This window comes from Caenorhabditis remanei, chromosome IV (genome assembly GCF_010183535.1).
Source record: "Caenorhabditis remanei strain PX506 chromosome IV, whole genome shotgun sequence".
NCBI classification, from domain to species: domain Eukaryota; kingdom Metazoa; phylum Nematoda; class Chromadorea; order Rhabditida; family Rhabditidae; genus Caenorhabditis; species Caenorhabditis remanei.
Genome location: NC_071331.1, coordinates 15945857 through 15965292, shown reverse-complemented (window position 1 = coordinate 15965292; position 19436 = coordinate 15945857). Strand labels below are relative to the sequence as shown.

General features: G+C 36.7%; 3 protein-coding genes across 3 annotated transcripts; 1 reads left to right on the top strand and 2 right to left on the bottom strand.

The window, feature by feature from the left end:
• Nucleotides 1-2433: 2433 nt before the first annotated feature.
• On the top strand, nt 2434-5902 carry GCK72_014441 (uncharacterized protein; the record flags this gene model as incomplete). The annotated part of the gene is made up of 10 exons (XM_053730288.1): nt 2434-2505; nt 2554-2665; nt 2984-3309; nt 3360-3746; nt 3802-4131; nt 4177-4432; nt 4522-5057; nt 5107-5255; nt 5304-5640; nt 5687-5902. The coding sequence occupies 10 exons, from the start codon at nt 2434-2436 to the stop codon at nt 5900-5902; spliced, it is 2721 nt and encodes a 906-aa protein (XP_053585060.1).
• Nucleotides 5903-6105: 203 nt separating this feature from the next.
• On the bottom strand, nt 6106-7430 carry GCK72_014440 (uncharacterized protein; the record flags this gene model as incomplete). Its single annotated transcript, XM_003102674.2, has 7 exons — nt 6106-6165; nt 6215-6443; nt 6490-6809; nt 6857-6991; nt 7042-7143; nt 7200-7322; nt 7368-7430. 7 exons carry the CDS (start codon nt 7428-7430, stop codon nt 6106-6108), a joined length of 1032 nt encoding a protein of 343 aa, XP_003102722.2.
• A 1233-nt stretch (nt 7431-8663) lies between these two features.
• Nucleotides 8664-17910, bottom strand: GCK72_014439 (uncharacterized protein; the record flags this gene model as incomplete). The annotated part of the gene is made up of 15 exons (XM_053730287.1): nt 8664-8861; nt 8908-9219; nt 9274-9367; nt 9419-9606; nt 12264-12341; nt 12609-12855; nt 14395-14522; nt 14602-14937; nt 14988-15202; nt 15250-15510; nt 15555-15633; nt 15680-15964; nt 16013-16102; nt 17703-17800; nt 17847-17910. 15 exons carry the CDS (start codon nt 17908-17910, stop codon nt 8664-8666), a joined length of 2673 nt encoding a protein of 890 aa, XP_053585059.1.
• Between the last annotated feature and the right edge of the window lie 1526 nt (nt 17911-19436).

Below are 19436 nucleotides of genomic sequence, written 5' to 3'. Positions count from 1 at the left end.
AATTCTGAAAAAATGATCGTGTTTCGTTTTTCTTGCTCTTTGAGCATTATAATTTTTCAAAAAATCTGAAAATAAGATTCGAAACTTGTTATGAAATATGAATTTCAACGAAACCCAATTTCCCCTGTTCTTATCAGAATTCCATTTCTCACTATCTTCACTTGTCACTCACCCCATTTACATTTATTCACCTCTTTTCCCGGTTTTCTTGTTTTACCAATTCCATTTCACTCTTTTTTTACATCATTCTTATTTCTGAACCCCCGCAAAATCCATTTCAAACTGTCCACTTTGTGGAAATCTGATGAAAATTCTAGAGTGACCCTGATCAGTTTTCACTGTGTTGTCAGATACTTCTGCGGGTAGTCAGAGGAAATAAAATAGAAATAAAATCTACGGTCATCGTTTTTTTCTTTCTTTTTTATACAGTTTCTCATTCAGGAAACAGAAAAAGAAGAAGACCCTAAAATAGTTTCTTTTTGAACCAAACTACTGATAAACCATTGATACCTTGAAACTTTTCTCCGTAATCAGCAAAAATATAGGAAAATGATTTCTGACACCATAATAAATAACAATGTTTGAGATGGTAGAGACGGTAAATCAATCCACGTCACAAATATAGATAAGATGAATGGTAAATAATGAGTACAGGGGTACGCATGCAATCATCATCATCAAGATTCTTACTACTAGTGTCTATTTGGAGAGTCAGGTTTCTATATTGACTACTTTTTGCATTTTTACAAACATACTGAATTTTTTATAAACAATTATACTTTTTACTCTTTTCAGAAAAAAATGAGAATTCAAAATACAAGCGCTTTTCTAATTTTTGTGAAAATTCCAATTGATAAAAGTATCAAGTTCATAGCTTCAGCTCAATACTATTATCTAGAATCAGAATTTGTCAGACCACTAAAATTACGAAGTCAATTCCCTCAATAAACTTGAATCACTCCATTAGATTCTATCAGCAAAGTGAATATTGACAATAGTATTCACGCCATAATGTCTAGTTTGTAATGTGCCACGCCACTTTTTTTTAATTTTCTCAAGTGCATGAATCCTCGTGGTGACAACCAGCTGATAACTATAACATTCCCCATAGACCACCCTCTCCATGACCTTTAATTACTGCGTCTCTTCACACTATTCAGTCACGTGGTGATTTCGAAGACGTGGAAACAGTAACCGATACACTTAACATTCAGAAGACAAGCAATACAAATTGTGTCTCTCTCTTTCCTTAAATTGGTTGTCATCCCTATCATTATATCATTTTTCACTCTGTCTTCTCTCTCTTTTCTACAGTATATTTAGGGTACTCTTTTATCATTGTTATCATCTCTCAACTCTCTCATTTCTTAATTCTATCTATTTTGTCTCTCTTCAATGCATGAATTCCAGTTGGGCGTCTAACCAAAAGGAGCGAAGATAGAGTGAAAATGGATCATTTTCTTTGATTTCTCTCACTGTCTATGCCCATATTTGTTATGTTTTCATTAGCTTTACTGCATATTTTTCTGGATAAAACATATGTAAACATCTCCTTTATATCTACAGTAACCCGTTCTCTTCCCCTGTTTTCTTATTTGTTTTTTGAAGAATCTTCAGCTCTGTTCTAGAATCGGGGGCCGGAAAAATTTAACTAAGTTTTTACACTGTATCAACTAGTTTTGAATTGTTTAAAGACGCAATCACCGATAGAGTAGCAACTTAGGAACAAAAAATGCAATTCGATGTAATTTTTGGGCACCCGATTTTTCAAGTACTCGATTTTCATGCATGGCACCCGATTCTATAACAGCATCGAATCTTTCTATTTCATCCGAACTTTTCAATACCTGAACTTCTTATTCAAGTTACCTAATTTTTCTTTTCGTATCAAATTATAGTTCCTAAATTGTTTTTGAGTAAAAACTTCATTTAGACGGTATTAAAACCTGGAAATAGTTTGACAGTTGATAAAATTTCTGATTACCAATTGACCAATATAGTGATAAATGTCAATTTAATCATTTCCGACAGTCTTTGATCAGAATATTTTTCTCCAGATTCTCATGTAACTTCAAATATTTCTCTCATTCATGCTCAATTCATTTTTCAAAAATTCATCTCTTTGTTTCTTTTCTTTAATGAGAAATACTCTCCTGTAATGAAGCTATTGATTCTCAAAAGTTAGTTTCAACTGTTTCTGTGTCAATTTCTAACTCACTTTCTCTTTTTATTGTTCAAATTTTAACTCTTGTTCGTTTATCAAAACTGAAGACTATTGGCTGTTGGTAATGTTGTTTTGTATTATTTTTCAATTCATTACATCATCAAACGAAAGATTATTTATATCGTCGAACCGATGTACACTAATTTCTGTTCACATTGAACTGTTTCCCATCTCAAAAAATCCATAATCGTCTTGCAGGCTATGATAGAATGACATCACCAATCAAAACGATTTCTCCATTCTCCACAGTGGAACATTATCAGAAGATTATTTATGAGTTGGTATGAGTTTCTCTTCTTCTTATCCTTACTAATCTTTCAAACTTTCAGCTGTTACAACTCTCAAAAGACCCACAAAATGCTGTTGAAGTGGCAAATGTTGAGAATAACATTGCGATCCTGAGGAACCACGTGGAACAGATTATGGAGAAACGACTAGAAGGTTAGAGAAAATGTTGAGTTTTGATCTAGTGGACGCATTCACCCACGTGGGTTTTGCATCCCTTCAGAAGACAAATTCCGAATAGAAGATACGAAAATGTAGGGGGAGATACGAAAATGTAGGGGGAGATAATGAAGAAAATAAAAGACAACACTGACAACGATGCGCTTTTGATTTACGATCACATCCTTCTAACACGCCAATTTGATAAAAATAAAGATTATAATTTCCCAAACTATGTATACAGATGGTCAATGAGAAAAAGGGGAAATTGAAGGATATGCAAAAAGGAAATTTAATATTTCAATTGTATTTCAGCTCTTCCAACAGCTGACATCACAGATGATGAATTCGAAGACGAATGGGTGATACTCGCATGGGGTCTATTGACTTCTCTCACTCGTCTTCCAGCTGAAATTGTGGAACAAGGCATCACTCAAAGTTTCAACCATCTTCTTGTTCGTCTTGTCAATATTGCTCGTCCAATGAGAATTCCAAAAGTTTGTGCAGAAGCAAAGCAGTGGTGGAATCAATTTCATGAGTTATACAACAGTTCTCTTCATTATTTACACGGATTATATTCTCAATTGGATAATCCAAATTGTAATATTGAAATCAAGATGAGAGCTTATTTCACTAGACAGGTATTGTGATTTCATCTATCTAGATCTTATAAACAAAATTTATGTTTCAGCTTCAACCATGTCTAGCAGCATTTCGCAGAAGTTGTGCTGAAAATACACCAGGATATCAGTCGAATCTTCGAAGAGTTCAAGTGGAAAAACTGTCAAATCAAGAGAAATTCTCAGAGAAAGAATGCTATGATATCAGAAGATATTATTCTGGATTAGCATACACTTTGGGTCTTCTAGCTGTAAGAATTCAAGGATTTCGATATGAATGTCAGACATGCTCACAAAATACATATGCAACACCAGATACGTTATGGCAGTTATTGAACGAAGTATTCCTCACTTATGAATATGTTTTGAATGATGCGTTGATGTGTAATGAGCCAAATAACTCACCAATTATGGTGACTAATAATCTGTTCACGTTCACGTGTCATACGTTGTGTAGGGTAAGATTTTGATCTACTAGGTTTTATTCATAGATATATGTATTAACTGTTTCAGACACTTGTATATCGAGCATTTGATATTCAAATAGTGAGTGAAGAGACAGCGTATTCAATTCAAGATGAAATAATTCAATGTCGAAAAGGAACAAGTACTCCAAAAGAGCCAAGAGTGTTCCCATCAGCTGCTTTAATTGCAATGAAACCAACGACTGGAGTGAAGAGGAATAATGCAACTGCGAATCAAAAAGGGACTGGTGGAAACACTGCACATAAGAAATCAGATGTGAATAGTCAAGAATACGTTACGATTCCTCCAACATTCAGTGAAAATTCCAATGCTTGGCAGACAACTTATCCACATTTATTATGTACAACAAGACAGAAAGTTCGTTTTCTTTTACTCTCTTTTCCAATTAAAATCTGAATTCAGGATGCAGTACTTCTCGATAGTAAAGCTGGAGCAACTGGAAAACGACCACTATTTTATTTCTATATTCGTGCAAAAACATGGTCTCCAACTGGTGATTACATTTATGTTCGAACACTATCACTTCCATTTACAATCAGTACGAGAAGAAATCAAGATTGTCAAGTTCAAAGAATGAATTCTTCATATACGGCAACTTGTTTCTGGATGTATGGAACATGTTCAATCAATGGATTATTGCTGAATTGGAGTGAGAAACGTAAGAATTATTTGAATAGATAAAGATGTTATAAGAAGTTTCCCGTTCCCTCCCAGCACCATTCATACCACTTCATTATCAAATTTCAGCACTAACATGGACTCAATTTAAAAATTTGACTCGACGCTATTTCATGGTAAACGGAGAAGTGAATAGAACGATGGAGGAATCAGATTATGCGCTTCTTGAAGATAAAATGCATTGTGAACAATGCGGAGATGATTCGAATGATTTCGATGGTCAACCAGGAGAAGATTGCATCAGTTTCAAGAATATTCTATGCTCTCATTTGAGATTTGATACTGATACAGTCCAGATGAGATTTAGTGTTTGGAGAGGAATTCTCGAAGTTCTCCAGATATTTCAAGATCCGAAAGCAGCTGTTAAGACTCTATGGGAGCATTATTTGATGCATGGTTTCTTGGATACACAGTCAGTTGTTAATCTTCTGATGCCACGTCATAATTGTATGGTCATTCGATTAACATATATTCTGGGTGGAAGTGTTTGTGTCAGTTATCGTAATCTTTGCGGAGAGATAATTCATTTGGAACCATTGGAGTTGAAAAAGCTACAAGCAAAAAGCATTCTGGAATATATTTCAGATATTGCAGAAACAGCAAAAGTGAGTTTCAATGAGAAGTTTCTTCAATAAAAAAGTTATTCATTTTCAGATTGACTACCTTCTCACCTATAATCTGGAATATATGCCAGTCTCAAGTGTAATTGAAAAATTTTTCCCAGTGGATGAAGTGAAAAGAGTCAGAGGAGTCGCATCGAATATAACTGATAAAGGACCATTGAATCATGTGACACATGTGAAGTTAGTTTTGAGATTTAAGAAGACTATTCGAACAAACATTACTTCTAGATTCACTCCGCTTCGAGTTGCAGTCGTCGCCTGTCGTGAACAGACACCTCGACCATCTCCACGTCCATCTGAATCTCATGACATTCCATGTTCATCTGCATCGACTTCTACCCCATCCGATTGTCTTTTCGCTGCTCCAAATTTAATAAGAAGATACGATAATCATCAGAATCAGAATCATGATCCTATTCTGTCAATGATGATGACGTCAACATCTTCATCCACGTCATCTTCAACAGAAACTACACCGACAATGATGACTCCAGGTCCGACGGATCAATCATTTGAAAATCAACTGGAAGCACTCATGAAACATTACGGGAAAACACCGCAAGAGGTATGTCTTCGTTTGTCTTTTCTATCAAAACTACTGATTTTTTCAGGTTTGTGAGATTGTTTCTTTCGCTGCGAGACCCAATCACACCCATCATCACAATCATCCCTTACTGCTACCGCCTAACACAAGTCTCCGTTCTCCATCTCTTGGTCAACATCATAATTCAAATTTTGAAGATTTGATGGACGATCTGAACAACCCGAATGGTGATTACATGTCATCTTTGGATTTCTCACATACTAATCATTTTCTACGCGTTTAGTTATTCACATAAGACGTTCACAAGTATTCACATGTAGTCTAACTGCATCTTATTCTCATTTTGCTGGCCAAAAATTGTTTTTTTCTCATACCAAATATCATCAATCATTTTTAGCGAATTATGATCTCTTATTGTTGTAAGATGTGATTGTTCTCACTTTATTGAAAAATGCTCGAAAATTTTATAAAAAGCGTGCAAAATAATTATTTCTCCATCCACAATTCAATTCGCCGGTGTATGGTTTCGTAGATTCTGGTGCGTTCCTGGAATTAGAAATGTTTAGAACTAGTTATCCAAATTTAGACGGGATACCTTTTCAGGAACTCGAGAAACCAAATCCACCGTTTCTGAATCTTCGTAATAAGCACCCGGCTGAACATCTTCCCGGAAAATAGTGTGCAGCACGAGAACAGCTGCCATTTCTGGAGTACGCATTATTTTCGGAAGTAATGTGACATTCAGATATCTGACTAAAGCATTTGCATTGTGATAGAGGTGTCCTGGAACAGTACCCGGATGTAAACTAATAGCTGTCACATGTCTGGAAAATTGAAAAACGCCGATGAGAAAATATTAATACAAATTACTTTTCTCGTGCCACCTCATTCGCATAAACTGCCAAACTTAATTTTGAAGACGCATACGCTTGATACGGTCCTGCATAAACACTCAAGAAGAGTGGATTTTCAGAGTAACATGCCATTCTAGCAGTCGCTGATGAAAGGAATACAGCTCGTTTTATTTCATTTTGCAGTAACTCGTAAAGCATTACTTGTCCGACAACATTGACAGCATTGTGAAACTCAACGCCATCTGAAGTACGGATTTCTGGAGATAACATCACTCCAGCTGCGAATATTGCAACATCGAAGTAATGCGATTTGAGTTGGTTGGCAAGAAGAAGAATCTGAAAATTTGAGAGATGTACATGGTTGGGAAAGTAGTTTTCGATACCTGTTCATGATCAGTCAAATCTAATTCATAAATCGATGTATTTTCATCATTTTTCAAAAACTGCTTCGTTGAGAATTTATGATGAACAGTCACGTGGCAATCAAAATCCGAATTCTGACGAATAATTTTGATAATCTAGAACAAAATAAACTCTAAAATGAGAAAAGAAATAAGATTAACTGAACCTGGCTTCCAATAGTCCCATCTGCTCCAATCAGAAGAATCTTTCGACGGTTTTTGCGTTTGGACGACCACATTCGAGAACTGAATAATTCAGTTTTCAAATGCTGAAAAAATTTAAAACACAACTTGAAAATCAGCAAATTACTAGAAAATTTCTTACATTTATTTTATTTCCACGATCAAACCAAGCTTCTCGTAATGCAAGCCAAGCCGCAAGAATGTAAATATGCCCAAAGACAAAAAGTTCAAGAAGAAAATCAGATGATGGAAGTAGATTGAGAAGCTGTAACTTTGTTTTTTTTTGTTTTCTGATTGGAGAGTAATTCACCTTGCACAGATTCCATGAGTTTTCTAGGACTCCCCACCGATATCTTTCAGGTTTTTCATCCATTTTTCTAATTCCTGAAACTGTACCACTTTTCCTTTTTTCTTCATTCTTTCAAATAGTTCTTTCAGTTGCTGTGACATACGTCTTAAACATGGGTTAAATGGTAACCTTGGAATGCTTTATTCACAATATTTGATGGGGTATCTTTGACATGGAGATTGGGGTGAAAAGTTTGGGAACTAATAATCAATTTCTCACTTTCCAGTAGGGAATCCGTAATTTTTAAAAGAAACGGTATACACAGTCCTTCAAAGTGATAATCCGCGGCGGAGCGCGATTGCGCCGATCGTTGGCGCGATTCTCGTTTTTAAGCTTAAAACCCAATTATTCACCGATTTCTCGAAATTTCAGCGTTTTCGCTGGTTCAAAAGTAGTAACAAATGTTCAGCGGGCAAAAATACATCGTTTGAGTGTAATCTTCTCTCATATTGTCAAAAAATAAAAAAGTTGAAAGACTTTAAAGAAAATCAACTGAAAAAACCATGTTTTGCCACTTTCAGAAGAAATACGAAAAATTGGAGCGATTTCATTTCTTCTCGTCTAGTAACATTTATGAAGATGACTGTTGCGAACATTTTAAGCGTAAATACGTGTTATAATATCCAGAACTGGAATTATTGAATCAATTTTTAAATTCAACTTTTTTCCAAAAATTTTGTTTTTTGTTAATTTTTTGGTCTAGAAGTACTTGAAAGGCTTCAAAATAGCATAACAGCAACTGGAAAGACTTAATTAGCAGGAGAAATGCACTTTTTATTGAAAATTTGAAAGTTTTTTGTTTCTTCAAAAAAAAATTAAACAGACTTTTTGGCGTTGAAAAGCTGCATATCGAGGTTTGATGGGCACATATTCACTTCTAGACCTTTCTTTTCGACGAATTCACTCGTTTTATCATAGAACTCGGTAATTTTGCTCGCAAGCTCAATTAATTGAATTTCGGGTTACGGTAGAATTTAAAGGGAGGCGACGCAAAACTTTAAAAAACGGGAAGCGCGCCAGCTATGTCTGTTGTGCGCATTATCACTTTGAAGGACTGTGGTATACAAAACAGGTCACATCTATTTAATAGAAGACAGTATGAAGGGAAAGTGAAATTACCACCTAAAGAGAAAAATTAAAATTAAAATGGAAAAAATAGTAAAGCATGACAATTGGTTGATGAAGGAATGGCTCAGGTAAATGATAGAGAAAGGCACAGTTTGATAGAATATTCATAGAGCGAGGTGATAATCAAGCCTACATAACAGGTCGTGGAGAAATGGGCGGAGTTTGTGCAGGCGTTGTGATGCGGGAAGATGATAGGCCGCTACGTGGTGGTGTGTAGTTTTTTCCTGCATGCAATGATTCACGAAGACGCCCAAGACGTTCAAGAACGGCTGCTTGACGATCTGTTGTTTTCTTCATCGACGACAACGACTGACGAGCAGGAGAATTCTGAACGAGAAAACTGAGGCTTAGTATCTCTTGAGCATTATCTTACCACACTTGCAAACTTTGTCAAATTGGCAGGCAACTCTCCAGACGGTCCGGCTAAATTCAGATGGCTTCCGCGAAGTGAAAGGTTTTGAATGGATCCACGGAGAGAAGCCAAGGACGGACTACGCGAGAGATTAGTTTCGGCAACACGTCTGATCTCCTGTGATATAAATTCATCGTCTCGGCGGATAGTTCCTTTCTGCTCGAGACGTTGCATTAAGCGAGATGCCGGACGGCATGTCGGAGAATCGTTGTCACCACCATTCAGGAAATTGCTCATTGGTGAACTCAGAGCACTGCGGGCACGGGTGGGCGTCTGGAAAGAAGGAAAAATAATTTAATAATTAATAACATGCAAAAAGTGGTTTACCTTAAATTCAAAACCTTCATGAGCTTTAACTGGAGGCGAACAAGGAGCGGGGTGAACATTTTCTGTCGAAGATGGGAGTGGAGATTCAAAATGTCTGAAAACAATAATAAAGGAATATTTTAATACTAATCTTGCTAAAACTCACTTGTGGTTCAAATCGGGAGAAATGCTACCTCCGTCTTCTCCGCTGCTGCTACTTTCTTCGAAGCTTGAAGTTCTCTCATTTTGGTGGACTTGCGTCATTCGTACGGAAGTTGGTGATGGAAGTCCAGTTTTCATTGTTCCTCGTCGGATACTACTGCGAGTTGCGATTGGACCGAAGAGTGCGGATTGCTGAAATAATGGCATCATAAAAAAGGTTTTATAAAGGTTTGAAGCTACTGAAATGAGCAAAAGTTTGAAAACACAACTGCAAAAAATGTCGTAATATAATGTGCATTTTACGTAAAGTACACTGCGTACTGTACATTGTACCGTACGACAAATTGTAAATTAGACTTCACTGATTCATCTTTGATATTTAGGTAATTGTAAATGTAAATAAGAAAAGAGAGAGAGAGAGAAGTTCTGAAGTTACGTACATCTGCCGCGCAGATGTTCGCCAATTCATGATTTTGGAGAAAATACTCGAAGAAAAGCGCGGAGGTGGCAGCTGTGGACAGCAGAGAAAGCAAAGAATCGAAAATAAAACCCACATAATATTGCTCGTAGGACTATAAAACGAAGAGTGCGGTTTCGTAAAGACGATATTCTTTATATAAATCACAAAGAAAAAGCAAGAACTGGGTCCGCGTTAAAATGGAATGAAAATATACTTGATCGAGATGTAGATTAAGTAGCAATAAGGATCTAGGACTGGTATTCATCGAAAATTATAGGCAAACATACTTTCTTTAAGCGATAGAAAAATTACTATAATGCAGAAATCATTATGTAGGTAATATATATAATGATGTAAACTACTGGTCACTCAAGTGTTTAGAGCACAACATCGTGGCCCCCCCTATCAATGTAGTATTACACATAAACAGATTGGTGTGAAGCAGAAAGAAAAAGCTGGGAGAAGGGAGGAAACATCAGCTATCTTTCTTTTTTCTGTTCTTCTCTTATTCCTCACAACACCGATGTGGCTGTTGTGTCCATCCGGATGATGGTGGACACAACACAAGAAGACACCGACACCGTTTAGCGTGCTGTCCCCTTATAATTTACGACCTAATCTCAAATCATCTTTCAGTATGCATTTTGATTATTCTGATTCCGATATTCTTATTCTTTTGATGCAAATGACGTTTGAAAGGTACTCATTAGAAAATGAAAACGGAAGAATGAAGGTGTCCTATGTATTTAGTTTTATGAAAGAAGATCAAGCATTACGTCTAAACAATAGATCTCCGACACTCTCCTAAACTAAAGTTTGATCGGGTCCAAAACACATTACATAATTAATTGAACAGAAAAAAACGGAAAGAGAATGAAAACGCGAGAAATTCGGCGCTGTCATCAATGTTGTGATAACCTCTGCAAGAGGTGTCTTGGATGGCGGTGATGATTGTAATGATAAGGTGAGAATTCCGTTTTGTTGCCGAATCATAGCTTTTTTGATTCTATTTTCGAACTGAAGGTCTTTGATATAAGAGAAGTGAAGAGCTTACAAAAGAAGGTGTGTCATCTGGTTCTTTTTTTAGTTTTTTTTCTGTCGAAACAATAGAAATGCGGAATGAAAAGTACCTAGCACCGCTCACAATCTTTCTTACAAAACATCTTTTTTTTTGAAAAGAGGAGTAGCTTCAGAATAAAATTTGAAACAAAAACGACTAAATTTTCCCAAATTCCACAATGAACAAGAAAACAATCGCATATGAAAGGTAAACATGAATCAAATGAATGAAATTTGATATGCACTAGCTTATTGGCTCCAAGCCACCGCTGCTTTCACGTGCGTTTTTTTAATGATAACATCGGAAAACTAGCTCTCCGTAGAGCCAAGAGTATAGCATGCAGATATTGTAAAAAGTGCGCTCGGGACATGTATACGACGGGGAGTTTATGGTTGATGAAAATAATATAATGAAATTGAGCAAGGCGCAGAGAGTTAAAGGACGCGTGAACGAATGTGCTGTGCACAGTAAGAAGAATTGAACCAACACCTGCCGATTCGACCTTGATTCAGTGAGTGGGGTTCATAAGACAGTTTTTGCTAGTGAAATATCAGAAGATGACAATCATAAGATGACCTAATTAGGTTCTCTGACAATAAGAGTATTAGTGAAACTTGCTCTAGGTGAATTGAAAAGACGTCAAAAATGGAAATGACGTGAAACACCTGGTGAGACCTAGTAGATCACAACAGTATTCTTTGTAGACAAACAGGGTGTGGAGATGGTGACGTCAAACAAGGTTAAGTAGAAAAATGTCAAAAATGGAAGAAGGGGGAGGAAGCTCTTATCACTAGAAAATGATTGAAACAGCGGGGTCGGTGACCATGGAATTCAGTAAAATGCTGCACAAGGCAACAATCTATGAGTTCACTGTGGGGAATGAAAACATTTGAAACTGAATCCCATATGTTGTTGAGTGAACATGAAGAGTGGCAGAAACTAACGAAATAGAGAATGAATATGATGACTCATTCTCCGTAGTTAAAGTACAAGGCAGAGGTGTCTGAAGACAAAAAACCTTTTCATCAATGACCAAGTGTTCTTTTTTCTTTTTTTCTCCACTGTCGGCTTTTCCTTCAAGCTTACGCAAACAGTCTGCAGAGAGTTGATGGACAAGTGGAGAAGGCGGAAGATTGGAAAGTTGGGAAGAAAAAACAGAGAAAATGATAGAGAAAGAGGGAGAAGTGAAGATAGGAAGGAAGGAACATCGCGTTTGATAGCGTGTTGTTCACCAGATTATTGTCTTTTTTGCTGGTTTGCACAAATATAGGTGCGACAAAAACTGTGTTTGAAACCCCCCGTTTCATATTGTTGTTTGTTTCGACATACCGTAGTCTCATTGTGTCGTCGAATACTTCCATCGAACTTGATATGGTTGTTGTGTTGGAAACCCGTAGAATGTGTTGGCTGAATATAGAAAATTGATAGTCATTAACGAGAAAAGTGGAAGATAATCTCAACACTTATTGATAACACTTCTTTATAGAATTCAAATCAAGAATCGTAATGCCTAAATTCATACCGGCGACGCATGTAGTAGTCTAAAGGTTAAATTGTCAGAACACTAATATTTTGTAACACGAAATGTCTACACTTTCAGAAAAAAAGTGACCACCCATTTGAATGAGTATTATTTTAATCTACAGTATTCCAAGAATGAAAAGATTCTCTTACTTTTTGTATCGCCCGTGATTCTTCTCTTTGAGACAATGGATCACGATTCATTGGACAATAATAACCACCCGATTTGAGCATCATCTCTGATTTTGTTGGAGTTGTAGTTGTTTTATTTCCGAGATGAACTTCTCGAGCCTGAGATGGGGCCGCGTGGCGATCGTTTTGAAGATGTTGAGCTGGTGGTTGAGTGGGCTGAGAAACCGGAGCTGCTGATGGTTGTTGAAGAGGAAGATGAGGATCGGATCTGAAATTTTGGTTTCTAGAAAAAAAACAGTTGCAACGGGAATCATAAATCAAGGAACACTAAAAAAATCTGAATGGAATTTTACAGAGCACATAAACACCGTATAGAGAGAAAGAGGTGGGTACTTGGATTATGTAAAATGAACATGTATACATGAGACTACCACTGAACACTCACAAATATGTAGATATTCATGCAAAATGAGAGCTCTCTTCTCATTAGTATTGTTATGATCTACAACAAAGAGGAAATAGAAAGGATATAGAATAGAAGACGGAGAGACGCAGACTCATTAGATTCATGTGTTCGAAAAAGGAATAGGAGAACACTGTTTTACTGAATTCATGCATTTTTGTATCAAAAGGAATTCGAAAATCAGCAATTAAATGTTCAAAGTCCGGAATCTTAAGTCCTGAACAGAAATGCAAACGAATTTCTCACACTTAGATTTAGTAGTCATAGAATAAAACCACTAAACTCCCGCCTAGTTGAGAATAAAATCATGAAGGGAAAAGAGGGAAAATGGATTAACCCAAGAATCTCGTTGAAGACTTTAATGTGATTGTGGACATCGTTCCCATCATTTTAGGAGTGGGATTAGACAAAAAGGAATAAGAGAAGAAACCGAAATTGACTAAATAGCGAGTCTTGTTGTGTTTTATGAATTTTATGGAGAAGGAACATGAAAGTGAAAACTAGAGCTTTTAGTCTGAAGTGGAAGAAAAAGAAATATAGAAGACTAGCTCAAAAAACTATAGACTTCAAATTATTGCAAAAGAAAGCACTCAACCGAGCCAAACGTTTCTATTTTTGGATCGCTGGGAATACATTTGCTATGAAGAACAACCGCAGTTCACGAATGATACTTTCTTCTTAGTGAGATGTTCTTGGCTATATGAGGTCGTGTGAAAAAGATCTCAATCCTCAAGAAAACCTCTCCTCAATTCTCCATCTACTCGTCTGCATGGGGTGCAATTTGTCACTTTAAATCTACATAAAATGCGCCATTTTTGGCATGGCGGCACGTCGGTCAGGCACTAAAATAGAGTGGGGGAGTCACCCAAAAAGGGTGGTGTGGAATACGTCTGCGTTGGCACATTTGCATACCAAATTCACTTTTTTCTGGTTCCCACGGCACATGAAAATACGTTTTCTGTAGTGGTAAATAGAGAAAAAAGGAGAAGATGAGGACGTGGTGTTTATGTATGCAAAGCAAAAGTTAATACATGTGTGTTTTCAGTCAATAGAATAACTGGAAAACGAATGGGAATGTACAGTCTATTTCTTCCGCGAGCTCTTGGGAAAGGGAAACTTTTTGAATAGATTGAGAATGTTCGAGAAAGTTTTCAGAGAATAAACTGATTTTCATGTGTGGGTGGGTGGGCAGTGTTTGCATAGAAAAAACCATAAAACGGACGTTCTACAATATTTTAGTGTCAACATTCAGTTTAAAACATTAAGGAAATATGAGAAACACGATGGCTCCAAGTTGTTTAGACTTAATAAGCAAACAAGAATACAGATCCAAAAGCTTCCTACCTGTGTGAGTTATTTGTTTCCAATTTGTTCTCAACTACAGTCCCTTGTTTTTCTCGACTTGTAGTTCGCACCGAACGACGTCCAACTGAGTTCCGAGTGAATGAATTCTCCATTTTGTTCGGTGAACTCTGAAAGGGCACACATAGAAGCTTTTACAACATCGAAAGCTATGAAAAAAAGAACTCAAAAGGACAAAAGTAAGCTTACAATCGAAGAAGATCGTCCTCGATTCGATTGGTTTCCAACGCTCATAGTTGAACTGTTGTGACTAGTTTTATCTGGTTGTGGTGCATTCTTTTTCATTTCCACTTCATCTTGTTTCTTATGCCTTTCAACTTCCGAAACTTCTTTAAGAAGACGTCTTCCTGTTTCGATATCCACACCTAGCAACTTCTGCTCGAGCTCCGAAAGTTGTTCAGTACCACCTTCTTCTTCAGCTCCAAGTAGAACATGCTTGTAAAGTTTAGCTCTTTTCAGTAGCTCTGCTTCCTTCTTCGCCTTCTCCATGGCAGCAGCGAACTGATCTGCACGGCGCTGTTCTTCCTGCATGAAGATTGAAATTTTCAAAAACAACAACATCTCAGAATACTAACCTCTATTCTCTCCTTTTCAGCTTTTCTTCTTGTTTCCTCTTCTGAGTTTCGTCGATCTTCGAGGATTCTTCGTTGTCGTTCTACTTCGAGTAGTTCCTGACGTTCACGATCCTCTTGTTCCTGTTCGAATCGGCGACGCTCAGCAATCTGATCAGCATAGTTATAGGTGATGGAACCAGTAGTACTACGACGAGTTAATGGAATCGGATCATCATCTAAAATTCAGAGATCATAATGAGTTTGAAGACGATGCACTGGTTACCAGTATAATCAGATGTCGATTGTCTTTCTTCACGACGAATCTTATCCTCTGCTTCTTCCTGATTTCTCTTCTGCTTCTTGTTTTCTTTAGCTTCTTTAACTCCACTAACTCCAGACTCGGAAGAGGAATCATTAGACGACGTGGATGTTGACATTGCATTCAGAATAGTATTATTCATAGATGACGTCATTTTTGAAGAGTCAATCATCGCACAGGTTATTTGTGGCACAAGTGGAGCAGGAATAGGTATTCCATATCGCACTGAAATTTACCATAGGGCTTTTATTCACCCGAAAATCACTTACTTCCATTTGGACCAATTGGAGGCGGCAATGTCCACATTCCCATCTGATCAACCGGGCAGATTTGAGATGGATCAATATTCTGAATTAGGTAATAATAATAAAAGAAACACTTTGATTTTACTTACAATTGTGCTAACTGGTATAGCTCCTGCTGGAATAACCTGATATTGCGGAGCAAAGTACTGTTGATGATGCTGTTCACTACTTCCATTGGCACCAGATGATGTAGATGAAGTCATTTGTTGATGGTGATAAGCAGGAGCAATAGGATATGGAAATGTATACAAAGGGTACGAATAGGGATGACTATGTGCATGGTGAGAATGATGTGAGTTAGGATGATGGGAAGGCATCGGAGGTACATGATACTGTTGGTGGTGTGGATTGGAAGGAGACGACGTAGTGTTTAACTGAAAAAAAAATTAAACTACCGTTGTTCAAAACGTTTTCGAGCTTACATCCGATTGTTTTCCATCCGGAAACGTCGTCGAGTTGACGTGATGCATGCTCGTTGAGGCGTCTTCACAGGTCTCCCTAGTTGATGATTCCTTCAAAAACTAAATTACATTTTTGTTGTTTTATAGGAAGTTTTGTTCTACGTGAAAATATAAATTTTTGTAGAGATTGCGATTGAGAATAGACACACGGGAATCCAAAAAGTAAATATTATCGTAAGTTGGCAGTTTAAAAGTGAAGAATAAAAAATTGTAGACAATGGTTGAAACACCTTTTGATACTTTTGAAAAACTTATAATTCACTAGTGATCATGCTTCTGGTGCTCATGAGAATAAATGAGAAGAATTGTGTGGTTTGCGGGAAGAAAAAACCGAGAAAAAGAGGAGAATTTCGACGAAGCGTGAAAAGAAAGGAAAGTGAGAACGAGAAGGAACTTAATCGGATTACGGTGTGACTGTCCGCCAATAGATTTTCAATGAAAAGATGCAATCGCTTACATTTTAATACTGCGGAAAAGAGGAAAAACAACATCATGTCAATGCAAAAAATCATGAAGCTGACAGTTTTTTTTTCTTATAATAGCATTTAAAGTTGTTGAATGAAAGGGACTATTCAAACTTTGAATAATTCTCTCCTCCAACCACTGAAGTTTTTCTCAATTTTTCATCTGAAAATATTTTGGTAGAAGCGATGATTCAGCCGTCTAGTCATCACCATTCCTGATGTATCAGAACAAGACAGTAGCATGTGCCAATAAATGTCGGAAGAATTTTTCGATGAGGAGGAATGCTTAGCACAATTGGTTAAATTAGCGAAGATATGAATTCTCGAATATATAAATCTGAACATCTGGTGACTGGTTCTCGCTGAGAACAGAGCTAACTAACTCGTGAGTTTCAAGAGAGGATGTAAAAAAGAGAAGAGAATCCATCTGGTTCAGCGAACCAAAAAAAGTGGCCAATAGATGGGAAGAAGAAATAAAAAGAAAGAGTATTACGAAATGTTCCGGGAGTCACACTGAGACCAGTTGATGAGCTTCAGAAATGGGAGACGTGCTCTTTTTGAAAAAGGAATAAAATTCATTGCGAAACGAAAGATTTCTAGGTTCTTGATGACAATATTTGCTAAAATTTATTGAAAAAAAACTACTTTCTAAACTCCGCTTAAATTATGATAGTGAAAAAGGAAGAACAATCAATGAGACTCGCCCAATGGGCTTTTCCTTTTTCTAATTGACATGCTCTGATCGTAAAGAAAATTGCGATAAGAATTAATTTACTTTTAATTCGAATTCCGGTTGACACCTGAGGGAGGTCATAAAATGAAATAGGAGGTAATAAACCCGAAATGGTTGTTTGCGACTTGAAAAAGAAGAAAAACGCAACATTTCGGGGCACATTTAATGTTAAATGATAAGAGTTCATATCACATGCTCTTTCACCTTTTTCTGAGATAAAAAATGATAAGCGGGGAGACGCTATGGAGAAAACATTTAGGTCAGAAGCAGCCATTTAGTGAGGTAAATTGGACGGAAACATTCTGAGAGTTTTTTTTTCATATGAAAGATGTTTCCGAATGAATCATATCGAATGGTATATTACAATAGCTGATTAATGGGATGGAAATTTGAACAGCTATAGATTTTCGAGAGAAGAATTGAGAAGAATAGAAACAACCGGACAGAAACTTACAATCGGCTCCTTTGGTACAAATTTCCGAAGTGGAGAACCTCCTCCTGGTGTCAAATTTTCCCCAAACGGAAACCATTCGGGTCGACTTTCGGATTCGGCTGTAAATAATTAATGTGTCTATAAATTAAAGAAATTGCACTGTACCTTTTTCTTTTTCCCATTGAGCTTGTTTCTGACGGAGAAAATCCGAATTGTCTCTTCGGATCATTTTTGTGTTGAACTGAAAGTGAAATTTTGGAATGAAGTGATGTGAAGTACAATATTGTTTTTGGACGAGAGCAATGCAAAACGATAAGAATAGGCGGTAGTAGAAAACATGTGACATTAAAAAATATTTTAAAGAAATGTAGATTTGCAGAAATTTAATAAAGTAATTCGAGTTTCAATTGAAACATCTCACACATGATTCTAACCTTCAAAGAAAACCATTCGATTCGAAAAGCAATAAAGATTCAGTTGAAATGTGACATGTAGGATTGGAATACATTGAAAGATGACTAAATTGGTTATGCAGAAAGTGAATTCCTAATTAGGACAGGACCAAATAAGAGTGACCCAGTTTGAAGAGTTGAAAAGAACAAGTAATATGAAATCAAAAGTTAGAAATAGGGATGTTTTGTTAAAACCATAATTTGTCGTGTCATGTTTCAGAATGAATTATTTCAGACTTGGGACAGTTTTCCAGGAAACTATAAAAGATAAAAAATCGTACAACGACCACCACGACTAATAGTAACATTTGAGGAGAAAAATAGGAAAAACGGATGAAAAAGAGATAGGTAAAAGAGGAAAAGAGAGATAGACAGTAATAAAATTATGCGCATTGTCACTGTTCTTCTTTTCCTCCTTTTCCCACCTCTCGTCGTCTTTTGGCATTGTCACTGGTAGTTTGCATAATTTGATGACCCTAGAGGCCCGAAACACTTTACACAGCTTTCGATCAAATTCTTTCTGAAATTGAGCTTCAGCGATGGCACGTAATACAAACTGTTGAAGAGATGATATATCTTGTTAGATAGAGAATGTCAACTTATGTTCGACATTGTGCAAACAAAACTTCTCAAGATGCTTCGAGATCCAAAAGAGATACAACTCTAGTGAAAGGGTCAGATAGTGTTGATTTTCGGTCGAGGATAAAAACTCACAGTAGAAAAAAGAAGAACAAGGAAAAATACAAATCTCTCAACAAAACTCAACTTATTCTTCTTTTCGAATAAGAAAATAGTGCGATCGTAAAAAAACTAAAACAAACAATACGTTGTTTCATGCGCAAGTGTCAATTTTTAATATTTTTCCGTACGGAAATGCCCGATGTATGGAAACTAGGGGGAATGTGAACAAAAAAATATCATTTGTGTGCATGCATATATTTGAAAATAAGAAGGAAGACGGTCCTAGAGGTTGCATGAAGTTGAAGATACGCAGACAGATGAAGGAAATCATAGGAATACATGCCACTGACAGGTGGTTTCTGAAAGGGAAAGGAGGGTACACACGCATGAGGATACGGGTATTGAGCACCAGATGTTGTCCGGTCACATTGGATATTCCTTGTGGCAAGTGACCCGTTTGATAATTTGTTTTATGTTACAGTGTAAGTTAGAAGTTGATAATTTGTAAAACATTTTGAAATATCTGTGTAAACTCCAGAAGCTCTCTGAATATTTCTAATTCAGAAATGAAACGACAAAAAAACTGAAGATATTTTTCTGATCGTTTCTTTTCATGGCAAAG